This window comes from Gavialis gangeticus, unplaced genomic scaffold, assembly GCF_001723915.1.
Source record: "Gavialis gangeticus isolate Ggan-Ray unplaced genomic scaffold, GavGan_comp1, whole genome shotgun sequence".
NCBI classification, from domain to species: Eukaryota; Metazoa; Chordata; order Crocodylia; family Gavialidae; genus Gavialis; species Gavialis gangeticus.
Genome location: NW_017729033.1, coordinates 28,125,659 through 28,140,653, shown reverse-complemented (window position 1 = coordinate 28,140,653; position 14,995 = coordinate 28,125,659). Strand labels below are relative to the sequence as shown.

The window sequence follows — 14,995 nt, the reverse complement described above, 5'->3', positions numbered from 1 at the left end:
CCAAACGGTTTTTTTTTTTTTTTTTTTTTTTTTTTTCTTTCCCCCAACTCAGTACTTCATACAACAAGTCCAGTTGTTTTCCTTTGGAATGATTACTGGAAGATTAATTAACATTTCCTGTCCCAAGTAGGTACACTCATATTCATCAAAAGGTGTGCGTGTGTTGGGGGGTGCGGATTTCCACTGGAACAGGGTAACTGCTTTGCTGTTACAAATTAATTTTGGGTAACTGCCAGCAACAAAGTACAATTAACTGTGAGAGAGAATCAGGGTTGACAGTTAATATTAAGGTGTAGCCTTCATTATAACCTTGTATCTATACTGACTGTTGAGAGTCTGAAGATTGACTGTGCTCATTTACATTCAGTTATGTCTATGAAAATGTATAAAGCTCTTCTTTCAGCATTGGAATGATTGTTTCTTTGCATTGAGCATATTCTGTGCAAGTGTGTTCTAAAACACATAACATGTTACATTTCCACTTGCAGTGGATCCTTCCTTCTTTGCTTTTTGTAAAACCTAGAGTAAAACTATAGCACTTTTAATTTTAAGTATTGAGAATGGGGAGGAGGGACAACTCACACAAATGGACTTATGTGGGCACCTATAGATGAGCAGTAAGGCTGCTCCAATGCACTGTAATTCCAGTGTGTTGAAGCAGACTTGATTAATTGAGTCTGCTGAAGCATGATAGTTACTATGCTCCAGCAGACTCCAGCATCACATGTATCAGTGTCCGCATGCTGAAAAATAGCAGTGGGGACGCTTTAACTACAGTTAAAGCACCTCCACTGCCATTTTTCAGCTCAGAGATGTTGATGCATGTGATGCTCTGGGTGCTTTAATTAAAGTGGCTCTTGGAGCTTCTCCAATTAAAAGCCTCCCTCCCTGCCCTCCAGAGCACATGTATAAATGCCCTGTATTTCTCATGGGGTATTTCAGAAGAGAAACTGAATCACAATCCCCATGAATGATTGTTACTGCATGCAATGTTTAGTATCCAGACCAGCATTTCTGGCAAAAATACACAACTTGATAAAAGGTATGGAATACCTGGAAGCAGGGATTTACATAAGCTAGCTGGGTAGACCTCAGCTGTGCTGCTTTTAAAATAAAATAAATTGCCCAGTGTGCACATGGGTCTTGGAGTCCAGTTCTGTGATACTGCAGTTAACAAATTTGTATGGGGAATTCAGGGAATTGGGAACTGTATGGATTCAGTATCATGCACCTGCTGGGAAGGGAGGCTGTAATTCGAGCCTTCACACACGTGTCCAGGGGTAATTGCCTAATTTGACCCCACCCACTGACAGCTACACAACCTGAGCCCTTCCTTTTTCCTGTTGACAGAGTGGCTGTTCTTACAGGCAGAGATCCTTGAGTCCCACAGTATTTACTTTCAAAAGCGTCCTGGAAGGTAGAACATTAAAACTATGAATTTGACTGTGAAAGGGTTGTGAGACATTTCAAGGCCAGCAGTTGATTTTGGATTAAATCAGCAACAGAAGTTATGGCAGCACCCTCCCTGCTCCCTTTAATGGATAGGTTTGTATACAGAGCTATTTGTCTTTTTATAGTGGAGAATGTTTTCTCAAGGTAACTGCTACCTTTTTGGATATAGTGCACAACTGAGTATGGTGAACCTTGATGGATGGTGCCAAGCCACTGGAGTGGCCTGCTGACTGGGTTTTTTGTGATCCCACCCCCCCTGAGGATTTTTTGGTCTTTTAGGAAGATTTAAAGCCGCAGAAAGGGGGGGTTTTGTATATTCTGGGGATTTAGAAAATGTGCACTGATTTTGGAATTTTATTTTTAGTATCTTTGGTATTAGATGGCTTTTGGGTGGCTGTGGCAGAGGGCACACAATTGCATATACATACTGGTATACCCAAGAGTGTGAAGGCTTTTCGGTCTGTTTACATTATAGAATAAAACAGTGCCATAAATGCATATGAAATGAAGGGTCACTAATTTTAAAATGTTATTGTAAAAAAGATTGTCCTGACCACTATTTTTTGGATAGTGTCAATAGATTCTTTAATGTGTGCGCTATCCTGCCATTCTTCTTCCCACATTTCCCCCCTACATCTAAATTGAGCATTTTTCAAAAAGCATTAGCAGCAAGCAGATGCATATTTAGCTATGGTACGTTTTGTACTTGTTACAAAATTTGAAGGGTCACTAAACTAAAATTCTCTCCAAGCTGAGAATTTTTTTTCACAACAAATTGAAGCAAGTCAAAAAACCTTTATATACTGTATCTAACTTTTTGCAACAAAATTCATTTTCTGCTTTAAATGTAGCCTTGCTATTGTATTTAATTCTTTTAAAATGTGCTACTACAGATGTTTCTTTTAAAATGCTTTGCACTTAAAACCATCACACACTAATGGGTCCATACTGATCGTACAACAGACATGATGCATCTTGTCAGATATTCCTGTTAATCTCTAATGTGAATCAGCCTGGTGTGCTGCAGTGGCTTATGAATAACAATATACAATGGCATTACATAATACCTGAAGTAAGATTCCCACATCCACCACTGCTGCTTCAGTATTTTTTAATGTAAAGTATTAAGTTTATATCTTAAAACTGCTGTAATTGAAGGGTGAGAGAACAAGTTAAAAACTATTTTAAATCCAAGTTTAGAAGGCAGAAGAGACTAAGAAGACAGTTGAGTTATTTTGCTTAACCTGAACCTTACACAGTTTATTATTTACTGTAAAACTTTTCAGCACAGTGTTGACTTAGATATGATGCTTATCAGCTTTATGTTCTCAAAAGAAGTCCCAGTCACAGCTGCTCAGACAGGAATAGACTGTCCCACCCACTGTTTGTTTTTTGTGATCTGGCAGCTCAAGCTTAAAGGAAACCTTTTGATTGTGAACTATTTGTTTCGAGTTGTACAACACAGGAAGAGAAGGTTCTTGCCCTGAAGAATTGGTGGAGCCTAGCTCTCTGTCTGCAGTACAGAAGCGTAACAGACTTTGTTACCGAATTTGCCTGACCTGTTTCTGATGATCTGATCTTGTGCTGGCGATGTGACCAGATGATTTCCAGCTGACCACCTGATGCTTTCAGAACGGGAGGGGGGGAGGGGCAATTATTTTGGGTGGAGGCCCGCTAACTGAGTTTTGCCAAGCCATCGAGGGCTGCATGACAGGCAACAAGGGTCAGATAAATATTAATTTTCTAAATTTTTTTATGGGCTCCGCAGGCCAGATAGAATGGCCTGGCAGGCTGCATTTTGCCCACCCCTGTTTTGGAAGGTGCCACCTTGTGCTCCAGAATCTAAGCTTCAGTGTTGGAAGACCTGTCTGAGTGTGAACAGGCTGTGCACTTAAAAGCAATAGCTCTAAGTAAAGGCTTCAGTGGATGCTGACTCCAAATCTTAATGAGCATTGTAATGTTAATCTCTCTTTTGCTGCTGATTTTTAGATGTGTGGGGACCATGTCAAGATCTGTGTAATCGGCTGAGTGGAGTCTCTTAGAATCTCAGTACTAAGTATTCAATTTAAGTGTGTGCATGTAGTTTGGTAGAATACCTTTAATCCCCCTAGTTGAGCCAAAGCAAAATAGAGCTTTGTCTTAACTACCTCTTACTAACAATATTGTTGTCAGAGGGGCAGCATGCTACAAGTGACAGGAAAAGGGTGTCAGAAAGGAGTTTGGGCACCAGCAAAGTCCCAGGAATGTATATATGAAAGACGGCCAAGCAGTTTGCTGCCTTTAATCTGGGGATTGTCTTCACAAATTTATTGTGGAAACCATATGGATGAGAAGTCAACAGTTTCAGTTAAGGCTTTCTGTAGGCTAAGCCTAACAATACTATATAATTTACCAGCCATATTGTTTGCTCAAATACTTCTTTCCTGAGCTCCCTCGTGTAGATTTTTTTAAGCTTGTGGAGGGGTTGGTCCTCTTTCCTCCCTTCCCCCCCAATTTTTTGTACCCTGACAAAAAAATGAAATGCAACTCTGAATGAGTCATGTGAAAGTTCTAGTGTTGTACGGATAAGCATCTAGTAGCAAGCACTTAATGTTGCAAATTACACACATACAGATTAGTTTTGTAAATCTGACAACATGCTGATTTGTTATATAAAGAAGAGATTACTATTAGCAAAACGTGCAAAGAAAACAACCCAAAGCATGTACTTTTCTCAGATTGAGTTACTCATTGATGGTGGTGCTTAAATTTATTGTTAACTGGTATGGCACAGGGTCTGATTTGTCCTGGTCTATTCTTAATATAGAACTATGCTGGGATCCCAACCAGGTGACCTGGTTGCTTACCACCACGTCTGGACAAGTTGTCCTCTAATTTGTATTGCATAATTTGATGCTTATACTAACTTGTATTATACAAGAGTACATGTACTAGTGATTACATTGACAAATACCCAAGTAGATTTGCTCCCTTGTATTTGTATGCTATCCAGTATATCTGTGAAAAGTAAATGGTCATGGGAAACAAACTTCAAATCTGGGAAATTGGAATATCAAATATTAGAGGATATGAAAGATATCACCAGAAAACGTGGTAACCCAATGACTAGATTTGCTGTTCTTATACCTTGTAAATCTTGTTTACCTGCTTTCCTATGTACCTGAAGAAGAAAGACAGCTACTGTATGTAGGTACTTTTAGTAATGGGTTTTTTTGGTGGCTGAGGTTGCTTCAGGCTCTACTTATGTTTGGGTTTATTGCAATAGAGGAAAAACATACACTAGTTTCATTGGTTTAAAAAACACACAGTGTTGACCTTTATGTATTAATCTCTGTTTGTTCTACAAATACTTAGCAGAGAGGAGAACTAATGCCTGACTTACATTTATTGTCCTAACTTATCTTCTCTTTGCTCTTAGGATAAGGACAGATTGTAGCCTGTCATTTCTAAATTTTGTTGGGAAGAAGACGGGGGCATTGTTTTGTACTTAGCATGTACTAGCAACCTCCACTGTGGGTGTGAAGTGGAAGAAAATCGCACACTAACCTTTCAGTTTTTCATGCGATTACCGTGCTTACGAAAAAACTCTGACAGCCTTGGAAGCCTTTCATGTGCAAAAGGATGATTTTGTGCAAGCATATACTTGTTTCATATATGAAAAGTATGCCCATGTGCAGGCATCTGTTTTTGTCCCCAGTGGAGACAGCTAAAAGATTCCATCCCATTTTTTACAATAAATATCTGTTTTATGACCTGAAAGCAAGAGGATTGTGAGAGAGGATAGAGTGGGTAGATATTAAGTTCATCCATAAGCAGTTTCCTTAGTCTTCCACCACAATGTTCTCTTCTGTCCTGCTCCCTGTTGTTTTACTGTGGGGGGTGGGAGAGGGAGAGGTAGGGAATGGCGATCCTGTACATGTAGGTGTTCTGTAGTCTAACCACTCCATTGGGCACCAGCTGCCACTAATGATGTAGTTATTTCCATACCCCTTGATCTTATATTCAGCTGAATCCAATGATGACTTAAAAGGTCCTTTTTGTTGTCTGGTTAACTATACCCTCAAGGCTACTGAACCACATGTAATCCATTCGTGTAAATAAATGGGCCGAAGTACTAAAATAATATTGCTGCAGTCCAGATACCTCCCCACTTGTCCATGGCATGTGGTCTCCCCTCCTTCCTCCCACCCAAATTAAACTGTTGTGGAGTATGCATGTGATATGTTAAGCAAAAATGAGAAAACTTGTAAGTTTGGCAAGTTTTCTTATTTTTACAGCAGTTTGTAAATTTAAATTATAAAAGTTTATCCCATAAAGAGGTGTTGGAAGTCCGGATAGTTCCTTGTCTTCCTTGTGTAATCTTTGCTAAAGAAATGGGTTGTGATGGTATTATAAATTAAATAGTTAATTTTAAGTATTTAACAACTCAGAATTACAACATTTGATAGCTGCTGCTCGTCTCTTCAAGAAGTGTTTTAAGTTTAAAAAAAAAAAAAAAAGGAAGCAGGCAAAATTGGGTGTAGGCTTTTATACTTGCAGACAGTGCCACAATATCTATAATCAGTGATAGTTCTCTTCTGACGACAAAGGTTTTGGAAATGTTTAGCTAGTTAGATCACTAAAGAGCTTAGCAAGTCTATTTAAAGTTAAATCAAAAGGATGCATTTAAACAATGAAGTGCTCAGAATGAATGCATCCTGTCACAACTGCAGCGGGCAGTAAACCAGAGGCAGGGAAGTGTGGACTTTCTTTAAATGTAGGCGTGAAACATTTGAAAATGCTTTTTTTTTATAACACTTGTATAGAACACACAACTTCTTTATGTGTCAGAGTTTTTTTGCCTATTGGTATGTGTTGTCTGTCTTTAAAGCACCTGGAGAGTGATAGCTTCATAGGGTGTTTTTTTTTTACAGCTACATGAAATGTTAGACTTCCTCTAATGCTATAGTTACTACTAGATTAAGTTATTTTTACTACAGTTGCCAGCTATTACTACCACCTCTTTCACCAGTGGTAACTATTGGTAAAGTACAGATAGTCTATTTGTTGGGATTGTAGCTGCAGTTACAGATACCAATACTGAGCAGGGTTTGGGGACATTGTGGTGCAGGAGCTCTGTACAACATTGTCTTAACGCAGCCCAGGTGCTCTTTTTTTTTAAATGATCCAGTTGTTATTTCTAGGTGTAAACCCTGAACTTCAGGTAGCAACAGTGGAAAAGACTCCACGAAAAACTCCCATGTAGATGAGAGTAAAGAATAGTTTTGGTTATAGTTAAAGTCTCAATTACACAGCTTCTGTCCGGAGCTAAGTTGTGCTATGCAGCGGGTTGCAACGTAGTGCTTAAAAAAAACTATAGTGACTGCCATGGTGCGTTTCTTCTGGCATTCATATAGTAGCTCCTTCTATTGGAGCCGCACTGATGTTTTTGGTAATTTTAATCTGTCTGTACTAGATTACATTGCCAAAAGTGGCAGCTTGTTTTTAAGGAGCTCATTAAGTAAGCTTTTTTTTTTTTTTGAGGTAAAACAGTCAATGTGTAATTGTTACTATGGCAACAAATGAATTTAATTTTCAGTACTTGGCTTGAATAGGGTGCTGCAGAAAGGAGCGAATCCCTCCCTGAAGCATGGAAATCATAGAACCGATACCTGGTAGGACAATGTGAAACATGCAGTTTGTAGAAACGAAGGCTGCAGCCTCTCCTTTCCCTTGCTGAATGTCTGTTCATTTTAATCTTTATAATTTGTTCTTCTTTCTGTAGGAATTTATTTGCTAGAAAACAGAATGCAAGACTTGAGAAGCAAAATGACTTGGGCTGGAAGTTTTTTGGAAAAACACCTGTCGGAGAGAATTCACAGAAAAATCCAAAGAAAATACAAAAGGTATTTTTCTCATCCTTTATATTTTGCAGGTTATTATCCATGTCCAGTTCAATTCAATTATAGTAACTTTGTCCTTGTCTCCAACGCATCTTTGAAGGGCTTAGGCAAAATTCCCTATAAAGATATTTTGTAAAAAACATGCTTTGTAATGTGCAGCCATTGGAATGACTTGTTAATCTGTCACAGCAGTTCTGAAGCTACAATGTGTTTCCATGCTGTTTTTAATTGGTTACTTTTTGAATCAAGGCATACCATTTGTATAAAGCATTTCATGTTGTTTTAAGTTTAAAATTAGTGTCTTTTTTAAAAATCCAGGTTTTTGTAACGAGCTCCTTGCAAATTTCTTAGTTTTTTCCAAGCCCGTTTTTTATCCCAACACTATAATTTTCCGCATCTTTTGCATCCTTAAAATGTTGTTTTAAGGGTAAACTGTTATTTTCTGTAAATTGCTGAAGCCAACCAAAAAAAAACCCCCCAACAAACTGATTGCCAGCAGAATGTGTTACATCCAAGTGGCTATGATGCATTATGGTAGGGAAGTTGCAATTAATTGTGTCATGCCACTGTTTACACACATGCACCTTTTTAAAACATTTTTGTGTTGGAAAATTTCAACTTCAGAATAGACTTATGGGTCCAAGCTCATGGGGAGGTGGGGTGTAGGCATTTCCCCTTCAGCAGTGTGGCACATGTGCAGCAAGCAGCTGAAGGAGGTGTGACCACATCCCCCTGGCTGGGATTCTGGATATCAGGTGAGCCCTCTGATCTCACCAGCACATCAGCATAACTCCTGCCCAGAGCTTCATGTATGCTGTGAACTCTCTGAGCTCACTGGCTGGTCAATGCACGGTCTTCCTGGAGAATCTCTGTTTTCCAGTAGTTCTGCAGCCCAGGGTGTGGGATGCTGCCTCTGTTCACTCTCCCCCACACTCATCCCTTCTTTGTCTGCCACTGAGGTTATTTGGAGAGGGAGGGAGGAAGGAGGAGGAAGATTGGGGGGCAAACAGCAGCTGCACTCATGTGATGGATTGTGGAGTTGCTTGAAAGGTGCTTCTGCTCACCCCCTCTTTTCCCTGCAGCTGAATTCATTGGGGGAGATAGGAGACAGTAGAAGCTCACTCACTTTTTAAGGATATGTATGGGAGGTTCAGATTGCTCAGTCCAGGGGTAGTCAGCCTGTGGCATGGGCAGCCTCTATGTGTGGCTTGTGGCAGATCAGGGAAGGGACAGGCAGAAGGTATTTGGTATGGCTTAAGTTAGTTTGCTGTCCTGTACAGATTGTCTTCAGTAAGAACTGAACTTACTTTACCCTCTGCTATTCAGTATTCCTAGAACATGATTGTGAACTGCAGTGGAAATCTATAGGGGAGGTAAATGGCTATTAAGGAGATGCATGAACAGTATCTTTGTCAAGACTATAACTGCACCCAGCCAGTCATCCTTGTTTCTGGTCAGAATTTTAAGTACTCAACTGCCCCAAATTTTTCTCAAATAAGGATAGAGACGTTTTCAGAGAAGATTATCTGTTAGTAGCTTTTCTTTGCCTGTTTCCACTTCTTTTGACACTAACTTCAAAATGTGCAAATTCTGAGACTTGGGAGTTGTTCTAGGCCAGTGGTGGTCAACCTCTGGCCCATGGGCTAAATGCAGCCTGCAAAGCCTCTGTGAATGGCCTGTCATTGGCATGTCTCTGCAGGTATATGCTCCTGCCCCTCCTCCCCACCTTTTCCCTGCAGTTTAATTCAGGTTGGGAAGACAAGACTTCTGAGGAAATGCTGAAAGAACTAGGTTGGCTTAGTCTGGAGAAGAGAATACTGAGAGGACAATTTGAGAACGGTCTTCAAATATGTGAAGGATGGTTATAGAGACAGAGACGGGCTTTTCTCTGTAGCCATAGGAACAGGACTAGAAGCACTCAAGCTGCAGCATAGAAAATTTAGGTTGGAGATTAGGAGGTGTTTTTTGGCTACAAGAGTGGTCAAGCGTTGGAACAGACTGCCGAGAGACATTTTAGAACCTGTCCTTGGAAATTTTTAAGAGCAGGTTGGAGAGAGACTAGGCAGGGATGGCTTAGTTGGGGATGATCCTACCTTGAGCAGGGGGCTGGACTAGCTGACCGCGTGAGGTTCCTTCTAGGCCTGCTTTCCTAGAATCCTCTGAATGACAGCCGCGATCCCCCAGGGCCCAGAGCTGAGTGTAGCTGCTGTTCGTCTTCTCCTCCCCACTGAATTTAACCTGGTGGGGTGGGGAGGGAAGAGGGGTCAAGCAGCAGTAATGATGCTCAGCTCCTGAGTGGCATAAAAGCTCTGAGCTCAACAGCGCAGGCTCTGGATGGCTGGAGTGCCCAAAACTTGGGCAGCTGGAAGGGCAAAAGAGACCTATCCTTCATGGCCCCATTCATGCTGATGGGACTGTAGTGCAGCATGGGGCTGGCTACAGCACCTGGAAAGTGAAGAAAGTTATTTCCAAGAAATAACTGTGTTCCCAAAGCACAGGACGCCCCATTCATGGGCACTGGGAAGCTCAGGAAGCTGAGGTAAGATATAGTGCTATCAGCTGGGCAATCTCCATCTGTCCTCTCTTCTCATGGACTCCTGGCCCACTTGCAGTTTTAAGGTTTGGCTCCCTCACTACTGCTGTAGTGTATGCTCTGGGGCCAGAAGAAATAGTAGGTGCATTTACAAGTAATAACTTCAGTCATATGGGTATAGGTTATATCTATGTTGGTCTAAGGACATAGGCAGACAAGGTTGTTTGGGTAAATCTGATATCTTTTATTAGACTTCAGTCATAGTCTTTTGTGGCAAGTCCATCCTATGAAAGAGTTAGCCTGTAACTAGGCTTGATGTTTTGGCAGTTACTGTTATGAGAAGAGCTATGAATCCCAATATAAGGTAACATAGTTCCTTCGGACTTCGGTTCACATCTGATAATACTTATTTTTTGCATCCACAAAACCTATGTTAAGATTGTGAAGTCAAGTACCCTCCCTCCAACCCCCTGCCCCCCAAAAGAGGCAATCCTGGGATTAAGGTTTCCAGTACAACTCATTTCCATAGAACCTGCCCCCAGGATAGATGAGCTTGGATGAGAAACTGTGGTTTCATAGCGTAGGAAGCTTTTGTTGTAAAAGTTTTTATGTAGTGAATGAGAGAAGGGATTGCAGGAAGAGAAAGGCTGGTCTCCTGACTTTTAAAGTGATTGAATGCTGCTGTGGTGAGTTGGATTTTATTTGTGCAGCTGCTGAGCAAGCCAATTAAGGTAAACTTTTCACTTGGATGTCTGACTTTACACTTAAGTTTTGCTTTGCGGAAGTGCTGAGCATTCACAGCTGCAAATGAACTCGGTGGGAGCTGTGCTTGAAACATAAAATGCCATATAATAGTAGTTACTCTGAAATTTTGTGTTCCTGCCTTCAATTGGGCATTCAATATTAGTGAATGTTTTGGGTTCCAATATAGAATCCGTTTCACTAGGGCATCATTCAGTAACTTTAAACTCAGGAAACCAACCTTTCTCTTCCTGCAGTCCCTTTCCTTATTAACTTTGGTGTCTAATATCTTTGTGCATCTGTAGCATGTCCTCGTCTCCTGGGAGTATTGTGAAAAGATGCATTTGTTCATGGAGTACTTGGATGATGTTGCTCCAATCACTGTAGAAAAGCCTGTGAGGAAAGTAGTGACTGTATTAAAGCAGGGCTTTAATATGTCTTAATAAATAAGACCTAGGACTATACACTAACTGATGAAAACAAAATATTGAAGAACTGTTTCTTAGAGCGCTGTTTCTTCTATGCACAGGACAGAGGCATGATCCTTTCTAAAATACGTAACTAAAAAGTGTATCTTAGTGCATAGCCACCAGGGGCTAATTCTGAGGTGGCTTGGGTCTTAATTCTGGCATTTCTTAAACTTGAGTTCTTGATTTTTGAGGTTGCAGTACCCTGATGATGTGTGTAACTTACCAGGTGCTAATAAAAGCAAACAAAAATACATTACGTAACACCATATTGACCCCTCTGTGGGTCATCAGCAGGGTTTGGCCTTTGCAGTCCATTGTGCAGCCTCTTGGGTTGCACAGCAGTAAGCTGATATAGTCTGTGAAATGGTACTGAAAGGAAAGGGTTTCACAGATCTCTGCTTTCAGCAAAATAGTTACAGCCAGAAACTCTTGGGTTCTGTTGTAGACTTTAAGGGTTGTGCTCATGTAGTCGCATGCACCACCACCTCTTATCCCCTTCAAGCTGTACTCTACTAAACTCTCCCTCTCCTTCCCATGCCCTTTCCCCCTTCTGACTTTGTTCCAGTCCATTCTCCTTCCAATCTTGCTCTTCTTTCCCCAGTTTTATCTTGTTCAGCCTCTTCTAGTCCTCTTCACCTACCCCCACTGCAAATCCTAGGCTGCTTGTCCAGTTAGTCTCAGTTCTTCATCTTCCTCATTATGACTCCTTGTCCTAGTGTGCTTGTCCTGAGAGCATTAAGGACTTACCACCTCTTGTAATCTACATGCAGGGAACATCTTACCCACTTTACCAGGGGCTGGTAGGAGAATCCATAAAATTGTGTGGGTCAGAAATGAATTTAGGACCATTTCTGGAGCTAAGTCATCTGGACATGTAACCATTTTCTAAATTAATTTTAACTAGCAGGAATAAAATAGCCATGGCTACCAGTAACTTTGAGACATAGTTAGCCTTGTTAGTCTGAAGTTGGTTGAAAGGCAGGGTAGGTATGCACCTTTATAGACCAGCTAAATAAGATTATATAGGTGCTGGGGGGAGAGCACATGCATGCATAAGCTTTTGTGAACCCAAGTTCATTTCATCAGCATCTGATGAAGTGAACTTGGGTCCTTGAAAGTTTGTGCGCTCTCTCCTTGCACATGCACTTACTCTTTTTCTCATTGTGTGTATGTGGGGAAAGAGACTCCTAGGTTAAGTCTGTTGGCAGTACATATCTATGCTGCCTCCAAACGGTAGATTTTCCATACTAAATTTATTTCTAAAACTGGATTTGTAGATGTCGGAGGTCAGAATATATCTGTAGTATGACCACCTTCAGACTACTTTGATGGAGGATTAGAGACTCAATATTTATGAGGTACCAGATGGCTGGGTCCTTTCCACTGCCTGCTTTAAGTTTTACTTGCTTCAGGAGAAGCAGTAACTCTCTGTGCCAGAGAGCTGCAAAGTGTCATTTGTGGTGACTGCTTTAATGATGTGAAGGGCACTGGTCTGAAGGACCCACCTGCCCGTGGGCAGCGTAAGTGAATCTGCCAGCTAATTTATGCTGATGAGCAGCATTTCTGTTTTGAAGTCTGACTCTGAGTAAATTCTACCTGTAACTTTTAAAGAAGAGGTGGTTTCTCTATCTTCACCAGTTCCCTGGTCCATTTTTTCTCCTTCACAATTTTACTTGCTGCCACTGCAGCTCCCTACCTTATGGAAAGTCTCATCTCTGAGTGACTTGCTTTGATCCTAGCATGTGATGAGATTTGGAAACATCCTCCAGGATAGCCTGAGGGCATAAGAAGTTGCACAGGTCCTCATCCCTACATTTGCGAAGCTTGGGAGAGTGCAATAGGATTCCATTTGCCTGACAAGGGTCTCTCCCACGTTGTGAGCAAGCACTGACTGATTCATCAAGCAGCACTTGGTCAAGTCAGCTGTTTCTGTTGTGGCACAGCTAATTGAAGCCCTGTGACTATCCTATTAATTTGGCTGAAGACTCCTGTGGTGAAGTCACTGTCTTGTTTATGATTCACTCATCTTTGAATCTTTTTTTTCCACAACTAGATTTGAACGTATTTTCATAGATTTCATAGACATTAGGGCTGGAAGGGACCTTGGAAGATCGAGTCCAGCCCCCTGCCCCAGGAGTAGGAAGTCAGCAGGGATCATAGGATCCCAAAAAGATAGACATCCAGATGTCTTTTGAAGGCGGTCAGTAGGTGCTTGAACCACTTCCAGCAGCAGTCTATTCCAGACTTTGGGGGCTCGGACAGTAAAGAAGTTCTTCCTTATGTCCAGCTTGAAATTTTGAAATCATCTCTCAATTTGTGTGGGGGTTTTTTTGTTTTTGTTTTTAAAGGGAGGGGACAGGCAGATTATTTTACACACTTAATTATAGGGAGCTAATTTTTCAGTTACCCCAATTTATGATGTGCAATGGTTAGCTGTTTTGCATCAGTTTTATTTTGGATAGATAGAAATTTTTAAGAAATACAATTTTAGATGCTTCTATGTAAAACTATTTTTTTCACAGTAATAGGTCTTTGAACTGTGAAGAAGAAAGATGAGAACTTAAGGAAAGGCTTCTTTCATCTTCTTTGTGATCTTTTAACTTAATCAGACAGTAACTTTAATTGCATCTGATGGATTCATTGCAATTGATGGATTACACTTGTTAAACTGTGTGCTTGCATGCTTGCGTGCGTGCGTGCATGTGTGGGTGTACATCAGTGGGCTCCTGTTGCAGAACATGAACATGGAGTATTGTCTCTGCACACATGCACCAGTTTAATAAAGAATTGAATTAAAACTGGTTTAATTTCTGGAGGGGAAAATTACCCTTTTCAAAGTAATTTCAAATGGCTCATTTTTGGTAAGGAATTGATTTTTAAACTAAATTAGTATGTCAGGTTTAAATTGTTTTACAAGCCTTCACAAAGGGGTTCTGCACTTGTTTATCCAAATTAGCTTTTACATGGTTTTTAAAAATTGATGCAACTTCGTATAGACAAGATGTTGGTAGGTGTGAACTACAGACTGGTTTTGATCAGTTTTGGATAATTATCTCTAAGAGGCTTACCTGGACAGAACTTGCTGAACTCATCCTCATTATCTAGGTCCCATCAAATTTTAAAAAAATCAGGTAAATTCTTCAGTGAGAAAAGTATAATTTAATATAATGAGTAAAATCCTAGTCCTGTTGCAGTTGACAGCAAAACTAACATTTTCTTTAATGAGGGCAGGATTTCATCCAAGAATTCCATTAACTTGAAGATGAATATAAACCCTACTGGGTAGGAGAGAACAGAATTTCTGAAGTAAATATCTGAAGTGATCCTGTTAATGAATAATCCTGACTTCCCCAAGCACATTCCCGATAAGGGAATGATGTGCCACGTAGAAATGGTCTCATAAATCAGTTATGTTTTTTTTCACTTGCCAATCTCCAAAAAAAAATCTAGTTGTAACTAAGCAAGGTTCTTGTGTGGCAGATTATTTTTCCTAGGAAAATGGTAGGTATTGAGAAAAAAAGCAGATTCTAACCAACCCATGAGAGAGAATAAATCCCTTACTCTCAGGAATAAATTCACTTGAACTTTTTTTAGGGTCTTCAGCTGCAAAAAAAAAAAGAAATATATAGTGTTGCAAAAAAAATACTTGTGAATTTATTGAATACTTCCTTCTGTTAGCATTTGTACTAAACAAGAACATTGTAACTTGAAAATTATAACATGCTGCTAAAACTTACCCTGTGAATTCAAGTATGTATAGTATATATACTCTCCTGTCCTGACATAGTTTCATAGTTTCTAGGGTCGGAAGGGACCTGAGAAGATCATCTAGTCCGACCCCCTGCCATGGCAGGAAAGAGTACTGGGGTTAAACGACCCCAGCAAGGTGTTCATCTAACCTCTTCTTAAAAACCCCC

The 14,995-nt window shown here is 40.4% G+C and overlaps 1 protein-coding gene across 8 annotated transcripts in view; it reads left to right on the top strand.

The window, feature by feature from the left end:
• The window catches only part of TBC1D14 (TBC1 domain family member 14), a 153,143-nt gene that overhangs the window by 39,212 nt on the left and 98,936 nt on the right, over positions 1-14,995 (top strand). For 7 of the 8 annotated variants that reach the window (XM_019526212.1, XM_019526207.1, XM_019526210.1 and 4 more), the window contains one exon: positions 7,217-7,337. In XM_019526212.1, the coding sequence (XP_019381757.1) occupies positions 7,217-7,337 (121 nt within the window). Of the gene's footprint in view, positions 1-1,427; positions 1,546-7,216; positions 7,338-14,995 lie in introns of those variants that run through there. The other variant, XM_019526213.1, reaches the window with a different exon arrangement.